The sequence below is a fragment of the Micromesistius poutassou genome (genome assembly GCF_964030765.1).
Source record: "Micromesistius poutassou genome assembly, chromosome: 14".
Classification (NCBI taxonomy): domain Eukaryota; kingdom Metazoa; phylum Chordata; class Actinopteri; order Gadiformes; family Gadidae; genus Micromesistius; species Micromesistius poutassou.
The window spans coordinates 9,368,594-9,391,503 of record NC_140284.1 but is presented as its reverse complement, the minus strand read 5'-3'; the positions used below and the strand labels follow the sequence as shown (position 1 = coordinate 9,391,503).

The following is a 22,910-nucleotide window of genomic DNA, read 5'->3' as shown; positions in this document are numbered from 1 at the left end:
ATACTGAATAAAAGGTTTGTGTTTCATTGTTGCATTGTTTTAAGCAAACACTTGTTCTCTATGACTTGATGTGCATGTGTGTATTTGTGTGTTTTGTTATTCCTCCAACAACTGTTTGGATTTCCAACGCATAACACACTATTATTACGTTCCATTATTTAACAGACGCTTTTATCCAAAGCAAATTACAATGAGTGCAGAAATTGCATAATCATGTGAGTCCATTAAATAATCAATTAGAAGAAAGCTTCAAGTGCAACATCATAGAAACGAGAGAGAGCTGAGAGCTACTCCACATGGGAACCAGTCCCCCAAAATATATACAAAGCTCTCATACGGGTGTTGCTTTGACATTGAATCAGCTACTCTAAAGTTTAACAAGAGTGAGTGTGAGTGAGAGAGAGAGACTCAATAGAGGGAGAAACCAATGGAGACAGGGAGGGAATTTTAAACATGTCAGTCTCCGACTAGAGCTGGCAAAATGAACAGCGCCTGAGTGCAGAAAGATATCGAGGGTAACAAGGTTTGACTATGTGTTGTCTGTGTGTTTTTAAATCCTTAATACCAAACTTTGGGTTTTGGTTTTCAGACATGGGCGGTCTGAGGCTGCGGGATTCGTCTGACCGCCACGTGGATCTGCTTCCTCAAAAGGTAGAGGAAATTTTCCATTCTAGTACCTCAACCAGATGGGCCTTTAAAATTTGATGAGAGAGATAGAGAGATGGAAATGGGTACATATAGATTAACTTTATTGATCCCCCAGGGAGAGTCATAATGTTCATAGACTATATAAAGTTTGTCTGACCGTTCATTTTGGTGGTGCTGTGTCTTGTATTTAAGTAGCCTAAGCCGTTTTATGTGTCAGAACTATAGCTATGAGCAAGACACAATCATCCACAAAGACCTTCATCTCCAAACGAACGTTCTAGTTATGAACACACCCTTACCAGCATTTACCATTCCACGGTGAAACTCATCCGACCATCTCAGCAGAACCAGAGACTCTCCCTGAGCGTCTCCTGATAGACGCTGACACACGGGTGAAGCTTTTTACGCGGCTACACAGATCGATTTCCACATCGCTGCCCGTCATGGCGCCGGGGTTTCAGGTGTCACCGCTGTGCAGACACTCATGACGTAAGCAGCCGTTATTCTTCGCATCAAATTTAAAAGAATTCCCCCTGAAAGGCTAAGGCGATTAATACAAAATGAGTTTTTAGGAATGAGTTTTATTTATTGCCAACCATGTGAAAGAGGGTCTCTTGAACAATGAAGCCGCTCACGATACGGGGGGCCCTGAGGAGCCTCGTGGGCCCCGCCTGAACCCAGCAGGAGACGGGAGGAAGATCAATCATCCTCAGATGATGTCTCTGATTTCCACGTTGTACAGTTTGGAGGAGGGGGGCTGAACGCGCCTGACTGCTGTTTGTTTGATTGTTTAACAAACTGGAGAAGATGAGCGTAGGATAGTTTGGGGAGTAGATGATTTACCGGAGATGTAAGCAGTGTTAAGTGGTCGTGTTCTGATGTCAAGGCCCGTCTGTGTGGAGTTAAGATAGTTATGGTTCAGCCTTGGATGGAGGCTACAATGGTGACCCCCTATGGTCAGACTATTCCATGAATGTAAGTTATATCTAGGATGCAAAATGATTTCCAAAAATATGTATCTTAAATACACATGAAGAAAGTGTATAATTTAAAAATATCTACAGATAAGTCTCATGAAAGTACATACACATCTCTATATTAACGCTGCTGTAAGATTTGAGAGCCGTTAAGAGAGGGTGCAGAAACTGAAACAACCCAAAATATGTCTCCTCCCTCCCTCTCTGCTCTCTCTCGTTTGTCCCCCTCTGCTCCCTCTCTCCCTCTTTGCCCCCTCCCTCTCTCCTCCCTCTCACTCTTGTCCCTCCCTCTCTCCTCCCTCCGTCTTACCTCCCTCTCTCCTCCCTCTCTCTCTTGTCCCTCCCTCTCTGCTCCCTCCCTCTCTTGTCCCTCCCTCTCTCCTCCCCGATGTCTCTATCATCCTCAAGTGTTGCACTTCCTGTGATTGACAGGCCAGATGGATTCCCCCATTGAATCAGGGAAGATATTTCTTGATTGGTGTGAAGTGAGCCGGGAGCGTCTTAATATGGTGGCAGGCAGGCAGTCTGGAACAGCAAACGGCACTTTCTAACAAATGACACACTAATCATTAACATGAATCTTATCATATTTGTGTCCTGCTGATGTATTACCACAGTCCCGCAGGCACTGAGTCACAGAACACCTTCAGATAAGACCGCAAAGCTTGTCACTGAATCTGCATAACCGGCAAGATGATTCAGCCAGACCGCTCTCTGCTCCCCATCGCTCTGACCACACCACTTCCTTAGTTTCTCCTCATATGCTGACATGAACAAACGGTTTTTCAAAAGAAGCCATGTCACCCAGTGAATATAGTATAGCAAAACATTTTCACCCACACATCAACATTACATTTCCTTCTTTCCCTGATACTGAGGGAGGCTGCTCAGTACATGTTTAATTTACTGCTGAGAATGTGAAGGACGTCTATGAGGTTAGTCAATCCAACTAATAATATATTATTCTACTTTGTTTAAGAATGCTTGATTCTGATTGGATGGGAGGGAGGGCATTAACCCGGCAGGTTGCCCGCTGACTTGTCGGTTGTACTTGCTGCTGACTGAGCACAGCGTCATCAAATAGTAGATCAATACGCCGTTTGTATTTTTCTTCTATCAAAGAAATTTCAACATGAGGTCCATTGTAAAAATAAACAAAAAAAAGTTTCTAAAATGTATCGGAGGGTCAATCAATACATAGTTTCGCAAGCGAGATACAATGTAGCAACTACGTTAGTAAACTAGTGATCAGATGCAGCCTTGTGTGGTTGGTATAGAAACTAATTAGCTACACCTGAGCTAACGTTATTCACTGTGTTGGCAAGCAAGAAGTAGAATAAACGGGATAATCACCTCAAGGCAGGGCAATACATTTCTCGTTTACCTCTTCTTCTCTCCCCTTGACTCCTCATCATCACCTCTCCCCCTCTCCTCTCCTATCTCTCCTCCTCTCCTCTACTCTCCCCCCTTCCTCTCTCCTCCTCCTCCTCTGCTCTCCCCCTCCTCTCCTCCTCCTCTCAAATCTCCCCCTCTGCTCATCCTCTACTCTCCCCCCTCTCCTTCGGCCCCCTCCTGGGGGGGTTTGTTCTTCAGGGGGTGTCCCTCTGTCCAGAGGGAGGGGCCCTTCTTGGCCCCGGGGCGTGGCCCCTGTCGTATCTTCAGCATCAGGACCCCCACCAACACCAGTAGGAATACGATCAGGCCTGTGAGGACCCCTGGAAGGATGGCTGAAGAAGAAGAGTCGGCATTCCTAGTGCCTGTTTAAAAACAAATGTAAAAGAAATGCACGTTATTCGTAAGCTATCAAAGGGTTCGGTTTCAGCTCCCCCCCAGGTCCTGCACCATGGTGGACCACATCATGTGGGCCTCCCCCACCCCCAGGTCCTGCACCGTGGTGGACCACATCATGTGTGGTCTCCAACACTAGAGGTCCTGCACCATGTGAGAGGAAGTAAATCCATGCTCTTTCATAAAACAGGAAATGAGCATACAATACCAAAAGATAAAATACTAAATAAATAAATAAATAACCTTATAAAATAAACACCATCAGTAAAGTCATTACAAGACCAACTGTCCGTTAATGCTTATTAATGCATCAATAAACGGTTAAGTCATGGTCCCTTATTGTAAACCAAATACGTATTCCAAGATGCTTCCCCCTGTCTGCGTCGTCTACCTGGGAGATCGTCCCGGACGTCGACGCTGAGCTCCCCGGACCGCTCCGCCCTCCCCACCCTCCTCCGGGACGGAGAGAGCAGCCACTCCTCCACCTGGCAGTGGTATAGCCCTCCATCCTGAGGCACCGCCCCGGACACCGTCAGGCTGAAGAGGGCGGGCAGCGGGCGCCGGAACCACAGCCGGTCGCCCCTCCCGCTCACGTCCTGCAGGGTGCCGTCGGCGTGCGCGGTGAAGAGGGGGCGTGTCTCGCCTCCCGTCGCCTTCCTCCAGAACCAGGTGACGTTGAAGGCGGAGGAAGGGCTGGACTGGCCGGTGATGTTGCAGGGGACGGTGAAGTCGTGGGACACACCGACCGTCACGTTGACCTCTCCTCCTCCTCCAACGGACAGTTGACCCTCTGTGGGAAAACACAAAGTGATGGAACATTGTGTACATGAGGGGTGGGAACAAATATCCATAAGGAGATATATCATCGCCCTTCTTGGTGCGATGCCATAATCGATACACTGGCGCCAAATATCGTCATTTTTCATTTGTTTAATTTCTAAAAAAAATAACTCAAAGACGAGTAACTGAAAAAACTTAAAGAGAGTTTAAACTAAATTCTAAACTAATAAATGGCTATGGGAACATTGTGAACCCCGCTCTGATTGGAGGACGCTGAACAGTGAGCCAGGCTGACGGGCGTGGTGACGCTGTAGTGGAGTGGTTCACGATGCATCACATGTATCGTGTATTAACAATATATTGATTATCACAGAACTGATGTATCGCGATCGGTACTCCCACCCCTAGTCTAGATGCAACAAACAAACATTTGACGACTTCAGTTCACAACCAATCGTTTGTTTGAACACACAAACGGACACACACAGATCACACATGCCCCCATGTGACCGTCGTACCCGGGACCCTCACGGTGAGGAGTGTGCGTCCGGACGTGCCCACGGCCGCCTGCTGCCAGCGTCCCCCTTGGCCCAGCCGGTGCTGCTCCAGCCGGCACCAGTAGGCCCCGCCGTCCCCCTGCCGGGCACTCTGCAGACTCAGCCTGAAGGTGAGGGGGTCGGGCCGGGACAGGGACAGCCTCCTGCCCGGGCTGCCCCCCTCGGGTCGTCTCAGGAGACCCCCCAGGGTCAGTTCTGCCAGGGTGACGTTCTCTCCGGGGCGGGTAGAACCAGTGTAGAACCAGGTGAGGGGGTAGGCCAGGGCGGGCCCGGTCGCCTCCGTGGTCATGGTGCAGTTCAGGTCCACGTCGTCACCCTCGGTGACCACTAGGTGGCGCTCTTTGTGGTCCACCTGCATGTCGTTGGCTGGGAGAAGAGGGGGGCGAGGGTTTCTGATCCTGAAGATGAAGTTCAAAATCCCAAATCTTCATCCCAGAATTACAAAATCATACATTCGACTTAATAATTCAAATGAAGCCCTGGTCTGAAATCATGATTGTGTTCACAGCTTCTAGGGACCTCTATCAGGAGGTGGGTCGGTAACATGAACACGCAGGCCTGATAAACCACTGTGATCACTGACCTGGCACCGAGATGTGCACCGTTGTGGTCGCGCGCACCGGCGGTAAATCAAACCATTCATCGTTGGGATCCTGCAGCCACTCCACGACCACGCACGAGTACCTCCCGCTGTCCCCGATGCCGGCCTGCCGAATGGTCAGCTCAAAGCTAGGGCCCGCCCCCCGCCGCATGCTGATTCGCTGCTCGTCACCGGGCGTCGCCTGAGCTCCGAGAGTGACCACGCCGTCGCGACTCGAGACCAGGAGGGTGCGGTTGGTCTGCTCCTCTCGCCAGGCGACGGCGTAGCGGGCGTGGCCCGGGGGGGTCTCGGAGGTCACGGAGCAGCGGACCACCATGTCGGCGTCGAGCAGAACGCTGATCCTGGACTGGGCGTCCAGGGAGAGTTTGCTCTCTAGGAGAACAGACGGAGACCGGAGGTCAGCGACATGACGGCCCCTCAGAAACCTTCCTCTACGTGTTTACCGAGCACTCATTTACACTTTGGTCCGACGAAGGCTCCTGAGCAGGGCCGGGGCCAGCGTTTAGAAATGAGTGAGATTTTTATTATTTACTGCATTCCTGGACGAGCAAAATTCATAACAGAATGACACCTACAGACACAACCCAAGCTATACACTCCACACACATCTATAATTAAATAGATACAGAGGGCTATTACATTTATTAAAATATATTTTGTGTGTGTGTGTGTGTAATGCAATGCTAAAGTAATATAGCGCCGATTATATATATGAAAATAATTATGATAAGAATAATATGTATAATTGTTTTTACATATAGTTTAAAAAACAACAATTAATTTAGGAAATCATTGCCGATGTGTGGACCTCAGAGCTGGCTACGGCGAGTTCTGAGAACCCACCAGTACACCGATGGAGCGGTTCCTCCTTTACACCAAGAAATAAACAGGTTGGCACAATGAGGAAGTCTGCGGTGAGTGTTTACATGCAAAAATTGTTTATACTGTTTTGCCACACTATTTGAGTTAAACAAGCACGGTGGTGTCTTGTAAGGAACCAACTCGTGTTACATAGGTCTTGGAATGGTTTTCTGAATGTGTTTAGAAGCCCCAAAAGCGGATAAAGAGCTTGCCCCCATAGGTTAGCGTTGTAGCTATTCCGTAGCACCGGCAGCCAGTGCAGATCTCTGGCTTGGTCGAATAAATTTGTGTTGGGTTGTTAGCTTCCCTCAACATTGGATGACCCTCAGGAAAACAATAATGGGGTTAAAAATCGCCAGAGTTCTCCTTTAAGTAATGGATTTATGTTTTATTATTTTATTTTAAGGCTTTTAAGGAATTTGCCAGTAGGCAATGTGTTATTGAATCGTATAAACCAGTACACCAAACCAGTATTTAGTCTATTATTAATTGATTCACATTATGCTACAGTATTGTTGAATACTTGATTTGGATTGGTCGATATTGTTCTAGGGTTTATTACTATATCTAAACCACCCACAGGGTGTTCCGTTATGGTACATTAATTCCAAAAACAGAACACCCTGGCCTGGTTTATTCAAGTCACACTAGATTACCGATCAGATATAAGTCTGTAGTCTTTATCTATTAAGTTATTGGTTTTATGATCGATATACACCGATCTGTTGCTTTATAACGCAGAATCAATATGCTCAAAGGGTGCAGAAGAATAGCTAGAATTCAGCTGATAAAAAAAAACAATATTGTTCTACATTAAAGTAACTTGTATTATCTATTGTTGCCATCTATTGTTGTGATATAAGCAGAATAAATCTTATTTGCATGACGAGACAGCCCGTCATTTACTCCTTACTTACTCCTTACTTAAAGCACAGGCAGGGAGAACCCTTTATTTTATATATATATATATATATATATATATACATACATACATACATACACATATATAGGCCTACATATTAATTATAATTAATTTCTAAGGGCTTGTAATGCCTCATGGACCGGAGTCCACCAGCGGTCCCTCAGGGGGAGCCTTACCCGGCCGGGTCACCATGACGGCCAGCTCGTTGGACGGGTGCATCTTCTTGTGGCTTTTCTCCAGGAACACCGACGCCTCGCACTGGTAGCGGCCCGCCTCGCTGGCGGTCGCCCCCGTGATGCGCAGCGTGTGGAGGTCCGCCTCCTCGGTCCGCTCCACCCGCAGCTGGTAGCGCTGCTGCTGGTCTTTCTGCCAGGCGATGGCTCCGTCTGGGGACAGCTCCAGGAGCTTATCGGCGGGGGACTGGTCGCGCCGCAGGGTCCATTTCAGTGTCATGGGGACGCGGGGGCCCTTGACGTGACACAAGAGCTCCACGTTCCCCCCCAACGTCGCCATGGTATTGCGTCCCTTCAGGCTCAGGCTCAGCACGGTCTCTGGGGGGGGGGGGGGGGGGGGGGGTACTTTTTGTTTGTAGTGTAATATTTTGGTTATAGGAGGTCATTTCATTACGAACATTAATGAAATACTATTGTGATCAATCTTGACTACAGATATGCCCACGTTATATATGCACGTTATTCAAGCTATGAGCTTGTGGCAATTTTACACATTGCGACTCAAACGCGTCTATTGCTTGCTTGTAGTTTTTAGTATAGAATGTATTTATCTTTCGTTTGAAGTAGGTGCAGTGTGGGAAAGGTATATGTCCTAAGGGATCTTTTTATCACATTTCTATTGTCTATCTCTGAGACTGATTGATGAAAGGCCACAGAACAGAATCAGGTTCTACTCACCTAAAAGGCTGACATTCACGGTGCACGTCTTTGCTTGGCTGTGGGACTTGTCGACGTCCCCGGTGGGCTCGGCGGTCCACTCGGACACGGTGCACCCGTAGGTGCCCGCGTCGGAGGGGCGCACCTCCTCCAGCTCCAAGGTGAACATACCTTGCGCCGGTCGGGTCGCTCTGACGCCCCGCTGGGTGAAGTCCTGCCCCGGCTCCACCAGCCCCTCCTGGCTGAGGCCCACCACCCGTCTGGTGGGGCTGGCTGCTGCGGGCCCGGACTTGTGTTCCCAGGTGACTGAGAGTCGACCTCTGAACCCGGTCACTCTACAGGTCAGCTGCAGCTTACCGCCTTCTGTGACCGCGACCATCTCAGCCTCCATCTGGACGGAGAGCGAACTCGCTGTCAACAAAGAAATAATATTAATACATTTGAATGATTTGATTTATATAGCTCTTTTTCTAAAGCACCCAAAGACGCTTTGCAGAGTGAACGGAAACAGAGTGAAACGGATATAAGTAAAAAGATTAAAAAAGAGGGAAGGAGGTTATGTGGTGAAAGCGATCTTAAAAAGGTGGGTTTTGAATGATGGGAGTGTGTTTGGCTGTCGGATGTGGTTTGGGAGGGTGTTCCAGAGGGAGGGTGCGGCCACTGAGAAGGCACTGTCTCCCCAGGTCCAAAGCTTGGTTGAAATGATACAGATGTTCTGGGCCCTTTTCACAGCAGCCAAGCTCATGTTTTAATATGGCAGTGCACCAGTATAGGCGCAACTAGTAAGTATAGTATAGTAAGTAAATATACATTAACCATTATGATGCTACAGACGGACAGTAATAAAATTGCTGTATTGTATTAATCAAAGCAGTTGCTTAAAATATGAGGAATTGTAGGTACAAATGATTCTTGCACTTTTTGGGTAATATCTTCATTGTCTAATGCACTTATTGTAAGTCACTTTGGACAAGCATTTGTTTGTATTGTTTGTATTTTTTGTAGCTTGTTTGTATCAACGACGATGGACGTGCCAATTTTTGATACTGAATTGAGAGAAAGGCTGTCTAACACTCCGCCTGTAAGACCACAACCCCCTGCCCACCTGCTCCCCCTCCCTAAAGACCGGGGGGGTTCTGACACACCTTTGGCTGAGATGTGGACCATCTGGGTCGTGGAGTCCCGGTACTGGCCCTGCGTGAAGCTCTCGTCCTCCTCCCGGTCCTGGGGCCAGGCTCTGCAGACGTACCCCCCTTGGTCCTGCACCCTCACCGGCCTGAGGACCAGCCGGTGATCCCTGGTGTCGGTCTTGGTGGCCAGCAGCTCCCCCCCGGTGTGGCGGTCACCGTGCTCCGCCCCCACCTGCAGGACACCTGTGGGGCCGAAGCGGGCCAGCTCTGAGCCGTTCCGCAGCCAGGCCACGGAGAACGACTGTCTGGCGGCCAGCCCGTCGACGTGGCAGGTTAACTCCAGCTCCTGGCCCTCCTGCAGAGCCGTCGGCATCGCCGAAAGCGTCACCGTCAGAGAGCCCTGCTCGGCCTCCGCCTTGTCTAGTGTGCAGAAGAAGAGAAGTGGAAGAAGAAATGCTATTTGTGCACAGTTTGCATGCATCCTGCCAGACTGCAGAAACCACAGGCGACAATGAACCGCACAACTGAGTGGGAGACGTAAGCTGACGTCAGTGACAGTAAGACAAAAGGCGACTTACCTTTGGCTTTGACCGTCAGTGTGGTGGTCTCCGAGTCCTTCTGCGTGATCGGGTACCAGGAGCGGTCAGGGTCCTGGATCCACTCCACCGCCTGGCAGTAGACCCGTCCCTTGTCCGACGGTTCTACTTGGGCTATGTTCAGCCGGTACGTGGCCTCGCCCACTTTGTCCAGCCGAACGACCCCCGCTTGGTAGCGTTCTCTGAACCTCGGCCCGGGACTCAGGGTCAGGTCCTTGTCCAGGGAGACGATGGGGTGGGGGTGCTCTTCCCCGTCTGTGTGGAGGTACCAGGTGACAGACAAATGGGTGTGCTGGATGGTGTTGCTGGAGGCCTGACACCTCAGAGTGAGCGGGTCGCCTTCGTCCAGGCTCAGCGAGGTGGGGGCCAGGGAGGAGACTCTCAGGGTGTTGTCAATCACTTTGATGCCACGACGGAGGAAGAGAAAGATTCATTAAATCACAGAGTTTACGGTTCACTTACCCTAACCCACAAGACCCTAACCCTAACCCACAAGATGGGGAATTAGTGAGTTCTAATTAAATATCGATAACTCCTTTGGTGCTCTATTTTGGAATACATATGCCCATCAACATTTCGGGACCCCCAAAGATGACGTTACCTTTCACTATGATGTTAGCAGAGTAGGCTCCATCATATTTGCCTTCGTAGTTTTTCACAGCACATTCATACTCCCCCTCATCGCTCGCCTTCAACTCCTTGATGTTGAAGAGAACTGAATTGGGCGCCAAAATCTCCAGGGTGATTTCCTCGCTGCGTACGCGGCTGTCAAACTTGCCAGAGGCAAATTTTGGATCGCTGGTGCTTATGACGTTGATTTGCATGTTGTTCTCGTGCATAAGAACATAATAGTCCTTCCTTCTCTCAGCATCCTGGAAGCCGCTCACGTTGCAGGGAACCCAGAGCTTGTGGCCCACGACCCGGTAGAGAGGCCCCGATGGGACCTCCGTCAGCACGCGGGCCCCTGGACACAGCAGGGGATGGGAGGGAGATCAGCTTCACATTTGGTTTCTGATTTCTACATTGAATTCACATGAGGTTTCTGATATCTACATTTACGTCACTTTAAGTTTCTGATTTCTACATTGGACAGTTTGGGTTCCCCTTAATTGTGCTGTAGGTACGATTTGAAAGGTGCAGAGGTGTAGAGAGAGAGGGTCCACAACCAACCAGATACGAATAATTGTCACTCATAGCTGATGCACGGCCACAGAACTAGACCAGATTAGGACGACTAATGGAGGAACATCCCCTAAATAGATTGACTCATGTTTTAGACTTGAGAAACTTTCTGGCTGAGATTTTTTGTAATAAATATCTAAATAACTGACTAAATAACTGTCACACAGAACAGGTTTAAGGGAGAGTGAGCACTATTTAGACATTTCTAGAAGGCAAAAGACATTTGAAAAATGATATCTAGTAAATGTAAATAGTAATGTAAATAGTAAGTAATGTAAATAACATAATAACTAATATAATATTGATACGTCGACGTCCATCCAAGCCTCAACATAAGTATCAATATACATACATTATTTGAAATAAATAAAAACTAGCTCCAGGTCTCACCACAGTGAAGGTGAAGCAGTCCTAGAAGCAAAGCCCTCAGGTAAAATGCCATGGTGAAGCTCCTCATGTTGCAGTTGCATAACCGGCGAGATGTTCCAGCCTCGCTGTGTCAGCCGGGTGAGGTGGTCCACGTCTCAGCGCGACGGCTGTGATGCCCATGTGATAGACGGGGAGAGGTTTTACCTGCGGTTACCTTGGCTTCCTGGAAACTGAGCAAACCATGAGCAGAAACATACAATCTTCTACTGATCGCGGTGGAGAGCGTTGCGCTTTACTGTGTCTCAATGTCACCAGCTCCTGTTGCAGTGTCATCTATACTTTAACCTCTAGAGGAGAAGGAAACAATTTCTGTCAAAAAGAGGATGTTTATGTTTTTTGTTATGTTCATATGTGTCCCTGTTAATATTGTTTGATTTATATTCCTTGCATTTCAAATTAAATCCTCTTACATTTCTCTGTGATATATACACTCAATGTGCCTCGGTGTTTGCATTGTGTCCAGCAGATCTGATAAATACGGTTTAAACTTCTCTTAATATAGGCTTTCAGCCGGGGAGAAGTCGACTCAGTCTCAGGCGGTGAGCTGCTTTGTCTGGCTTCTCAAAAAAGGAAGTATCAAGCACGCGACTGTTGCCTCATCAACGCCACAAGCGTCAAGTCCGCCAATCACAGCCGTGATACACCAGTTATAGGAAGAAAGCGCACAGCAAACAGGAAGCCCGCTCCACGCCCCCTCCCCCGCTGGGTCGATCTGCCTACACAGCGCTGCGTCTCTTCGGCTGCCTTCATACGGCCTCCACCCTCCGGCCGTGATGCTGGCGTGACGGGGCCACGGCTGGAGCACGGGCCCCCCCGGACGAGCTGACCATGAGCGAGCTGCTGGAGAGGACCACCGACGAGCCCCCACCCCGAGGGCCCCCGGCCGGGGAGGAGGAGGCCCCGGGGCTGGAGGGGGCCCGGGAGTACGACGGGGCCCCGGGGGAGCTGTGCTGGGAGGACGGGGGGCTCCCTGGGGAGCTGCAGAGGGGCATGGAGACCCTGCGCGCCGGCGGGGAGCTGACAGACGTCACACTGGTGGTCCAGGGGGAGCTGTTCCCCTGTCACCGTGCGGTGCTCGCCGCCGCCAGCCACTACTTCAGGTACACACACACACACACACACACACACACACACACACACACACACACACACACACACACACACACACACACACACACACACACACACACACACACACACACACACACACACACACACACACAGAGGCACGGGCACAAGCACACACACACACACACACACACACATTGGCACACACACGGACACACACACCGGCGCAAGGACACACACGCACGCATCCACGCATCCACACAAAAAGAAACATGCATGGATCTCTGGTGCTTACGACGTTGACGTCGTAAGCACCAGACACATACACAAACGTATACACACACAAAGAAACATACATGGACACTCAAACACACAAACGACCATGTGGTGTGGCTAGATTGTAACGCGGGGTCTAGATTGTAACGCGGGGTCTGTCCCACCCGGCCTGCAGGGCCATGTTCTGCAACGGGCTGAGGGAGAGCCGCGAGGAGCAGGTGGAGATCAAGGGACTGGACTGCGGCACCATGCGCTGCCTGCTGGACTACACCTACACCAGCCAGGCGCTCATCACCAGCTCCAACGTCCAGAGGATCCTGGAGGCCGCCAGCCAGTTCCAGGTGAGGAACTGAGGAGTCACCTTCATAATCATGAATGCACACTACAAACTGTGTCAAAGTGTTTTTCAATGTGTTGTTTTGTTACATAAGCGTTCTATATATATAAATAAGAACATGAATCACAATTATGTTATAAAGGTGGGAAAATGTGACGATTTGCGCTCAAAAAGAACATTGTGACAAACAATGTGTCATCCGACTGAAATACCTTCTCGGTCCTTTCTGTGCACAACTGCCTCCCTCAGGTGAGAGGCTCTCCTGTCTCTCCTCCTCTCTCTCTCTCTCTCTCTCTCTCTCTCTCTCTCTCTCTCTCTCTCTCTCTCTCTCTCTCTCTCTCTCTCTCTCTCTCTCTCTCTCTCTCTCTCTCTCTCTCTCTCTCTCTCTCTCTCTCTCTCTCTCTCTCTCTCTCTCTCTCTCTCTCTCTCTCTCTCTCTCTCTCTCTCTCTCTCTCTCTCTCTCTCTCTCTCTCTCTCTCTCTTCCCCTCTCTTCCCCTCTCTTCCCCTCTCTTCCCCTCTCTTCCCCTCTCTCCTCACAGGCCAGAGGCTTTCATTACCCCATTCAGCTCTTACCTACCTGCAGTATTAGACCGGAGTTTAGTCTAATGCGTTTCCCAACTCCTCAAACATGATTTCACAGCCTACTTTTTCACCATGTAATTGGTGTATTTAAATCATTAATCTATGTTCTCCATGGTCGATATCTGATTGATGAACTATGTGATCGGTTCCCCACGCGTGGTATCCCCCCCCCCGACGTTTGATTTAGAATTTTGACGGGGAAGTGAAAGTCTCTTGCTACGTTAAATCGTCATCGTTTTTCGCTGGACCCTCTACACAGCTGGGCTGGGCATCACAACAGGATGTGCATCTGTGAGGTGTTAAGAGTGTGTGTGTGTGTGTGCGCAGGGGTGATAGTAGAAAAGCCTGAGCCTGAACTTTTTTTTCCCCGGGAGGTAAGCGGTAAGCCAAGATATATGCCCTGATCAACATAATTGTCAAGCGGGATCCAGGGGTATGCTCCCCTGGAGGAACATTTGGATAAATAGTCCCTTAAATGATAGATTCTGGTGAATTTTGTGGAAATAAATTGACAACATTCAGACATGAGATAAACAAACCAAATATAAGCCTATATTACAGTAGCATCTTTGTGTAGAGCACCAGAGCTCTTGGGACCCTGGGCCTGGTAGGCCTGTTCAGTAATCCATCCCTGCTTTTAACTAGTCACTTACCTGTGTATGTATTGCTTGTATAGCATACTGAGACTACAGATACTACAGCCATACCAAGAAAGGTCAGTAGGTGGCAATTATAATACAGTATTATAATTGTCTAAGTATAGTATATACTATATATCCTATAGTAGCCTAACCATTAACTAAACGGCATGAACAAGGTGACATAATTTTTTCTGCAAAATATGCACCATTTATTTTAAATACATTTTGAAACCGTTACAGTGCAACAAAAACTTATATAATACTACAACCCTAAAGTTGTTTATTCAAATCAATTTTCTATTAAGAGAATAGGCCTACTATTTAATAGAAAACTAAAAAATATAAAGATAAGATATTATAAGATAGCTCGCATGCTGCCTCGAGACGTGCGTTCGTGCCGTGGCAGCACTTCTTTCCCGCAAGTTCCATGCAATATTCTCCTTGCGCACAAAGTGCAGAAATATGCTCCTGGGGCCTCATGTACAAAGCTTGCTTACGCACAAAATAGCTGTGTAAACAACTTCTCACGCAAACGTTCGGATGTACAAAGACTGACTTGACGTGAGAAAGTGCGGTTCTCCACGCAAACTAAATGTGGCTTACGCACATTTCTGCTGCATTTTGTCAGTTGGCGGCACATAGAGGCAATGCAGCGCAACAACATTAAGCCTATGCGATCACGTCATGAAGTAATATTGCAATATGAGGCGAGTTCAAAGTGGATTTGAACGTCGGGATGTGTGATATTAAATGCACGATATTAAATGCACTTAAATCATGCGTTATTGTTGTCGAGACGCATAATGTGACACTGTTGTTAGGCTAAACTTAAACAGACCCATAAAACTAAATTGTTAATATTGGAATTAAAAGGAAGCCCCAGCAATATTATTTTGCGTGATGGCTTGTTTATTAAACGTTACATATTTTCCGGACTACGCATGACATCTGGGCTAATTGATTTCTCTTCACGCATGTGTTGTGAATTTCTTGACTGCAATATTATTATGTGATGTTGAGTGGAGTAAGCACAAGCCATTGTTACTTAAAATCAATCCATCAATGAACTAGTCGGCCAATTTCGAATTATGTACATATTATTGACACCTTGGGTGTATGTATGGGAACAACCTATCGTCAGCATGCATCCAGATAAATGAGAATATAAAAGCATGCGCAAAATGTGGCAATAATCGATGTGTGTGTGCGTGTGTGTGTGTGCAATGTTGGCCTTGTTAGAAGATATTCAAAATGAACGGGTGTTCCGCGACTATTATGATTTTTTTTGGCTCATGTTGATGACTGGCTTATCAGCCGATTCGGATTCCCAAGAGCTATACGAGGGCATTATACTAATTAGCATATTACATGAGGGAGGAGACTGGGCGGAGAGTCGGGCTCGCGCATGTGCCAATTTCACGTTAATTGGAATGTACAAAGAGAATCTGCGTGAAATCGTGCTTACGCAAGGATTGATAGTCCTACATCCGGATTCTTTTGTGCGCAGCAGCTTTCCAGATTTTGGCGTCCGCAAAGTTGTAGTCAGAAATCCACGCAAGTCTTAGTACATGAGGCCCCTGGTTGCCGGAGTTTTTGACACCCAGCTCATCCACACCTGTCCATTGTGACTTTAAACCCGAGATTGCATTAAGAGAAAAGTAAGCTTTGTTCCACGCTGTAAAGCAACGCAATAAACATAAGAGCTGTGTACAATTAGTGGTAATGTTATCGTCACTGACTGAATGCGTCATCTTATGCGAACCAAAACAACCTTAAAATAAACGTAATATTGCTCTTTGGACTTACTTTGTAATCGGGGCCTTGTGTTGTTATCTTTGGGATTGGAGACGCTGCGGGGACGCTTCAGAAATATGCCGAATATCCATTATATATATATATATATATCGCAAACCGTATAAACGTTTCTCGAGCCATTGATCAATAGAGACAACCTGCCGCTTCCTGATAGCCAGCGCCACAGGCAGTGATTGGTCACACAGACACGCACCTTAATGCAGCGCAAAAATTATAGATAATTGCATAGGTACAACACATGGAATGTTGCCACTTAATGTAACAAAATTACACCAAATGTATTAAGGAAGACGTTAAGGCATGTAAACATAAAAAAAAAAAACTAATTTACAGGTGCGTAAACGCCACTCAGAGGTGCGTAGACGCTATTTCCAAAATTCCAGAGGTGGGTAAAAGGCGTTTACGTGCGTTTAGCCACCACTACAGCCCTGTATATGACTGGCCAAAACCCAAGACTAGCCCCTACCCTATTTCTGATTGGCTTAAGTAGGCCAACTGGTGTGGTTAGAGTGAAAGAGCCTCTCCGATCTTGGGAAGTGTCAGACCACACGAACGTGTGTCTGTGTGTTTATATGTACAGATAATACACAGTGCGTGTGTTGTATTTGACTGAGACACCTACATCTGTGTGTGTGTGTGTGTGTGTGTGTGTGTGTGTGTGTGTGTGTGTGTGTGTGTGTGTGTGTGTGTGTGTGTGTGTGTGTGTGTGTGCCAACACCTTGCTCCCTCAAACAACCTGCTCTTCCAGTTCATGCGCGTGGTGGAGGCCTGTGCCGGCTTCCTGACCGCGTCCCTCCACGCTGAGAGCTGCGTGGGCGTCCTGCGTCTGGCCGACAGCCACGCCCTGCCCACCCTGAGGACCCGGGCGCTGGACTACATCGTCCTCGCCTTCTCCCAGGTCATCCTGCAGGAGGAGTTCCACTTCCTGCCAGCAGAGGCGCTGGAGAGCGCCCTGGGCCGCGACGACCTCAACGTGACCTGTGAGGAGTGTGTCTTCGAGGCGCTGATGGGCTGGGTGAGTACGGAGCGCCACTTGAGCTAAATGACAATTGCTCAAACGGCGGTTTGAGCAAAATCGTAGAAATGACGTCTTAGAAATGGCGACCAAACACTGCGTGTTCACACAGAATTTGGTCGCGTTAAAAGCGCCGTTTCTAAGATGTGGAGGAATGACGTCTGAGAAATGACGTCACACATACATTTAGAGTTTGGTCGCGTTAGAGCGCCGTCTCTCAGACGCCGTTTTGCTGTTAGGTGCGGGCGAGCCAGAGCGAGCGCGTGCCGGTGCTCGCCGCCATGCTGAGGCACGTCCGGCTGCCGCTGCTGGAGCCCGCCTACTTTGTGGAGACGGTGGAGACGGACGAGCTGATTCGCCGCTGCGTCGACGCGTTTCCAGTCATCCAGGAAGCCCGCTGCTATCACCTGTTGGGGAGCGTGGTGAGGACTGCCTCCACCTTGTCCTGTGCCAACACTTTACATTTACATTTAGGGCCGTTAACGGATTATTTTTTCCAAAGCGTCTTACAATAAGAACATTTGTCAGTAGAAAGAGAAAGAACAATGTATCTCTGTCGGTACAGTAAGGATGTTCACAGAACAAAGTGCCAAGCACTAGCAATCACTAGGTTAACCCATTCCCTGTATACAACAAAGATAGGATAAGATGCTACACAAAGTACTATGGAAGTGCCAGGACATACATCATACAATAAGTGCGTAAAGAGGGGTGTAGGGGCGGGTAAGGAGGGAGGCTATGCAGAGTCTAGGTGAACTCTTTAACAAGTGAGTCTTGAGTCTTTGGTTGTCATTTGACCATAATGTGGGCGTCATGTGGTCGTCATGTGACATGACCGTCATGCGGTGGTGATCATGTGACAGGTGGTCTCCGAAAGGACCAAGCCCCGTATGCAGCACTTCCTGTCTGAGGTGTTCATGATCATTGGGGGCTGCACCCGGGATGAGAGGTTCATCTCCACGGTGACCTGCCTGGACCCGCTTCGCCGCAGCCGGCTGGAGGTGGCCCGCATGCCGCTGACGGAGGGGGAGGAGTCCCACAACAGGAAGTGGGTGGAGTTCGCCTGCATCACTTTTCGCAAGGAAGTGTACATATCAGGTGAGGGTCACTCACAGCCTCTCCAGAATCAAGACTTAGAAGTAACCATAACCAAAAACGTCATGGTTTATCCTGCTCTCACACAAGTACCTTCGGTACCAAAGACATCCGTTGTTTTTGCTCAAAGGATCCTCCTTACTCCTGATTATCTCAACCATTGTGCATTTCTACACACCGCCTCGTTCAGCAACAGTGGAAACATGGATATATTTACAAAACATTGTCACCCAGGGGTGTTTCATCAGGGACGTCCGCACCACAAAACAGCCCAGGGTGTCCAGGGGCCTCATGTACAAAGCTTGCTTACGCACAAAAAAGCTGCGTAAGCAACTTCTCACGCAAACGTTCGGATGTACAAAAACTGACTTGACGTGAGAAAGTGCGGTTCTCCACGCAAACTAAATGCCTGGCTTACGCACATTTCTGCTGCATTTTGTCAGTTGGCGGCACATAGAGGCAATGCAGCGCAACAACATTAAGCCTACGCGATCACGAGTCATGAAGTAATATTGCAATATGAGGCGAGTTCAAAGTGGATTTGAACGTCGGAATACGTGATCTTAAATGCGCTTCAATCATGCGTTATTGTTGTCGAGACGCATAATGTGACACTGTTGTTAGGCTAAACTTAAACAGACCCATAAAACTAAATTGTCAATATTGGAATTAAAAGGAAGCCCCAGCAATATTATTTTCAGTGATGGCTTGTTTATTAAACGTTACATATTTTCCGGACCACGCATGACATATGATCTCTCTTCACACATTTGTTGTGAAATTCTTGACTGCAATATTATTATGTGATGTTGAGTGGAGTAAGCACAAGCCATTGTTAGTTAAAATCAATCCATCAATGAACCAGTCGGCCAATTTCGAATTATGTACATATTATTGACACATTGGGTGTATGGATACAACCTATTGTCAGCATGCATCCAAATAAGCATAATAATAAGCATAATGCATGCTTTTATATTCTCTATAAAAAATAGAGAATATAAAAGCATGCGCAAAATGTATCGATATATCGGTACATTTTGCGCATGCTTTTTTTTTTTTTTCTTTATAGGTTGACAATGGCAGTGTTGGCCTTGTTAGAAGATGGTCGCATTCAAAATTAACGGGTGTTCCGCGACTATTATGATTTTTTTGGTCAAAAAAGAGCCGATCCCAAATCACAGCTGCCACCCTTTGCTCAAATAGGGCGAGCTCCCAGACTCCGCCCCGCTGCGCTCTGACCCACGCTTCTCCGGTGGGCAGAGACCTTTCTTTTTACGTCCACCTTGATGTCCGACCACTTTTTTAATGTCAGCCACAGTTCGGCTTTCCGCCCCAACCTCATTGACCGACTTGGCAACGTTTTCCCACGCCAGTTTTTTTGCTTTTGGTGCTGATTCCGGAGGAAAGAGAGCCAAACAAGATCTTATTTCTGGCCTCTACCTCCGAAATCAGCACCTCCACCTCGCATTCACTAAAGTTATTTTTTCTTCCTTTCTCCATGTTCTCTTTTCTCCTAACGAGCGCACTACTGCAGGCCTATTTATACGAATTAGCATATTAAATGAGGGAGGAGACTGGGTGGAGAGACGGGCTCGTGCATGTGCGCTCAATTTCACGTTAATTGGGATGTACAAAGAGAATCTGAGTGAAATCGTGCTTACGCAAGGATTGATACATCCGGATTTATTTGTGCGCAGCAGCTTTCCAGATTTTGGCGTCCGCAAAGTTTTAGTCAGAAATCCACGCAAGTCTTTGTACATGAGGCCCCAGGTGTTCTCAGGCTCGTTCGGTTTGAGGACAAAACGTGTGCAGAGTCCAGCTTCACTGGGGAGAGACTGTTTTTCTTTGTGTTTCCCTGCCAACATTTTCCCACCGAGCAGAATCGACCACAGGCCGAGGAACAAGGCTCTGTGGTCGGAGACCGTTGGTCTTCTAGACGTTGCCCAACCCAGTGACACAGAGACACAAGCCAGGGCCTGAGAGCGAGAAGAGGGGTGATGTGTGTCCTGTGATAACAGCCCAGGAGGGGATTTTCCTACAGAATAATTTCTCGAGACTCACGCTTTCTTTATCTGCCAACCAACAACAAAGAGACAGGCTGCTATGCTTAGTGACGGCGGGTTCCCGGTGTCTCCCCCCGGCCCCCAGGAGGCAAGGAGACGGCCCATGAGGTGTGGAAGTACAACGGGGCGCTGGACCGCTGGATCCGGACGGAGCCCATGGCCACTGGCCGATGGAGACACAAGATGGCCGTCCACGGGGGGAAGCTGTACGCCCTCGGGGGATTCGACGGGAGCCAGAGACTCACAAGCGTGGAGGCCTACGATCCTTTCCACAACTGCTGGTCACAGGTAGGGTCCTTCTCATGCATATCGTCTATGTATATGGAGGCTTAGAGAAACGGTTTGTGTTTTGTAACCTTTTTTCAGTGGCTTAGCAGGTTGTCTGGCAACCGGAGGCTTGCTGGTTCGATCCCCGGCTGCAGCTAGTGAACTGCCAAAGCGTCCCTGAGCAAGACACCTCAGCCTAACTGCTGCTGATGAGCTGGCTGTCCCCTTGCATGGTTGACACCGCCGGCGATGTGTGAATGTGTGTATGAATGGGTGAATGTTTTTGTGTGTGAATAAGTGAATTAGAGGCCGTCCTTGTAGAGTGCTTTGAGGGGCCACAGGTTAGAAGAGCATCATGTAAATACATAGTGCCTCCGGCATTAACGTTGCTGTGTTCATTACAACACACACACACAGCCCCCTAACACGCACACACACACACGGACCCCCCTCAACGTCCTCCACGTCCCCTCTGCAGGTGACCCCTCTTCGGCTCGCCGTGAGCTCCTTCGCGGCGGCAAGCTATGATAGGTTGATCTACGTGGTCGGGGGCGGGCCCGGCGGGAGGCTGGCCACTGACGTGGTCCAGTGCTGGGAGCCGGGGGCCGACGGCTGGAGGACCCGGGCCCCGATGCCCGTGGAGGCGAAATGCATCAACGCCGTCACGTTCAAGGACCACATCTATGTTGTCGGTCAGTGACCCCCCCCCCCCGTGGTTCTACATACACTGACACACACACACACACACACACACACACACACACACACACACACACACACACACACACACACACACACACACACACACACACACACACACACACACACACACACCACGTCCGGATACATGAGAAGACACGAACCAATGGGGACTTGCCTCTCGGTCCTAGATGGTCCTAGATCACGCACACATAAACACACACACAGTAAGTCATGTGTGCGTGTGTTTTAGTGTTCCGGAACATTGTGCGTTGTCAACCTCATACTGTGTACTGTGTGTGTGTGTGAGTGAGTGAGTCCAAGCATGCATGTCCTAAATCAACCCCCCCTCCCCCTCCTCTCCTCTCCCCAGGGGGCGCCATGCACGCCATGTACAGCTACTCTCCGGCGGGGGACGCCTGGGCGCTGGTGTGTCGCCTTGGCGACCGGGCAAGCTGCGCCGTGGCCGCGTGCAACGACAAGCTGTTCATCACGGGGGGGCGCGACGACCGGAACCAGGTCATCTCCTCGGTCATGTGCTGGGACGCGGCCGGCGGCGTGCTGACGGAGGAGTGCGTGCTGCCCCTCGGGGTGTCCCACCACGGCAGCGTGACGCTCATGAAGTCCTACACACACATACACCGCATCTCGCTGGCCACGCCCGCCACCGCCACCCCGCCGTGATCCTCCACAAGGGGCGGGGGGGCGGTGGGGAGGGTTTACGTCTGGGGGGTGTGTGTGTGTGTGTGTGTGTGTGTGTGTGTGTGTGTGTGTGTGTGTGTGTGTGTGTGTGTGTGTGTGTGTGTGTGTGTGTGTGTGTGTGTGTGTGTGTGTGTGGGTTTGCGGGTGTAAAGTTTGTGAAGTGTGTGTGCGTGCGGGTGCGTATAGTTTCTGTAGTGTGTGTGTGTTTTTAGGAGTTTGTGTATACAGCGGTTGAAATTATTTTGTGTACGGCAGTTATCTAGAGGAAATAGCAGAGGAAGGTAAGATAAATATCTGCTGAGTTCATTACCCGTGTGAGAGGGTGTGGGGGAGAATATTGTTCATCCGGTCCTTCTAAGGTTTATGCTTTTATTCAGTCAATGAATACAGAATGTTTACAACGTCACCTAGCCTACATTTCATGTTGATATATGAAATGACATCAAATACTTTGATTAGGCAGTGCAGATTGATATATGATGTGTTAATAAAGTTTTGCTCTGTTTTATATGTAATGTCTTAAATTCTCCTTAAATTCTGCATCCCGACTGCACACCTTTCAAGAGTATCAGGGTGATTGTGATCACATGTCTGTTCATTTCATCATCTCGAATACATGGGCTCAGTTTTAACCCACCAAACATTTAGATGACCACGTCGTGATCCAGGTGAGATGGACGTTGTTTCAGGTTGTGACCCATTTTCGACAAACTCCAATTTAGCCGTGTGTTGAATAAATCAAAATACATTATATGTCAATTATATACATTATACCAGCTTTGTAATAGTATGTACTTGTATACATACTGTACATAATATTCTACTCATGCAGTGAGCCTCACCCGAACCCGAACCTCACTAATATGACGCCATTGACATGCAACTAAATGTAACGGACCATTACGTTAATAAAACGACCTCTCTGGGTTTGAACATTGTTTGAAACAATTGGGATAATACAAGTACAGAACTAAACTAAATATAT

The 22,910-nt window shown here is 48.5% G+C and overlaps 2 protein-coding genes across 3 annotated transcripts; one reads left to right on the top strand and one right to left on the bottom strand.

Moving 5' to 3' along the window:
• Nucleotides 1-1,223: 1,223 nt before the first annotated feature.
• On the bottom strand, nt 1,224-11,583 carry LOC311358477 (immunoglobulin superfamily member 2-like). Its single transcript, XM_084478508.1, has 10 exons — nt 11,323-11,583; nt 10,352-10,714; nt 9,733-10,149; nt 9,170-9,574; nt 8,046-8,435; nt 7,311-7,685; nt 5,334-5,723; nt 4,712-5,116; nt 3,805-4,203; nt 1,224-3,382 (listed from the first exon to the last, which is right to left on the bottom strand). Exons 1-10 carry the CDS (start codon nt 11,387-11,389, stop codon nt 3,168-3,170), a joined length of 3,426 nt encoding a protein of 1,141 aa, XP_084334634.1. The 5' UTR covers nt 11,390-11,583; the 3' UTR covers nt 1,224-3,167.
• Nucleotides 11,584-12,143: 560 nt separating this feature from the next.
• Nucleotides 12,144-22,427, top strand: klhl6 (kelch-like family member 6). 2 transcript variants are annotated; one of them, XM_084478682.1, is made up of 8 exons: nt 12,144-12,461; nt 12,881-13,046; nt 16,830-17,096; nt 17,336-17,518; nt 17,960-18,194; nt 20,346-20,545; nt 21,003-21,216; nt 21,597-22,427. In XM_084478682.1, the coding sequence occupies exons 1-8, from the start codon at nt 12,190-12,192 to the stop codon at nt 21,905-21,907; spliced, it is 1,848 nt and encodes a 615-aa protein (XP_084334808.1). In that variant the 5' UTR covers nt 12,144-12,189; the 3' UTR covers nt 21,908-22,427. The 2 variants fall into 2 exon arrangements, with proteins under 2 accessions (XP_084334808.1, XP_084334807.1); XM_084478681.1 differs by having other exon boundaries at nt 20,343-20,545.
• The last annotated feature ends 483 nt before the right edge of the window (nt 22,428-22,910 follow it).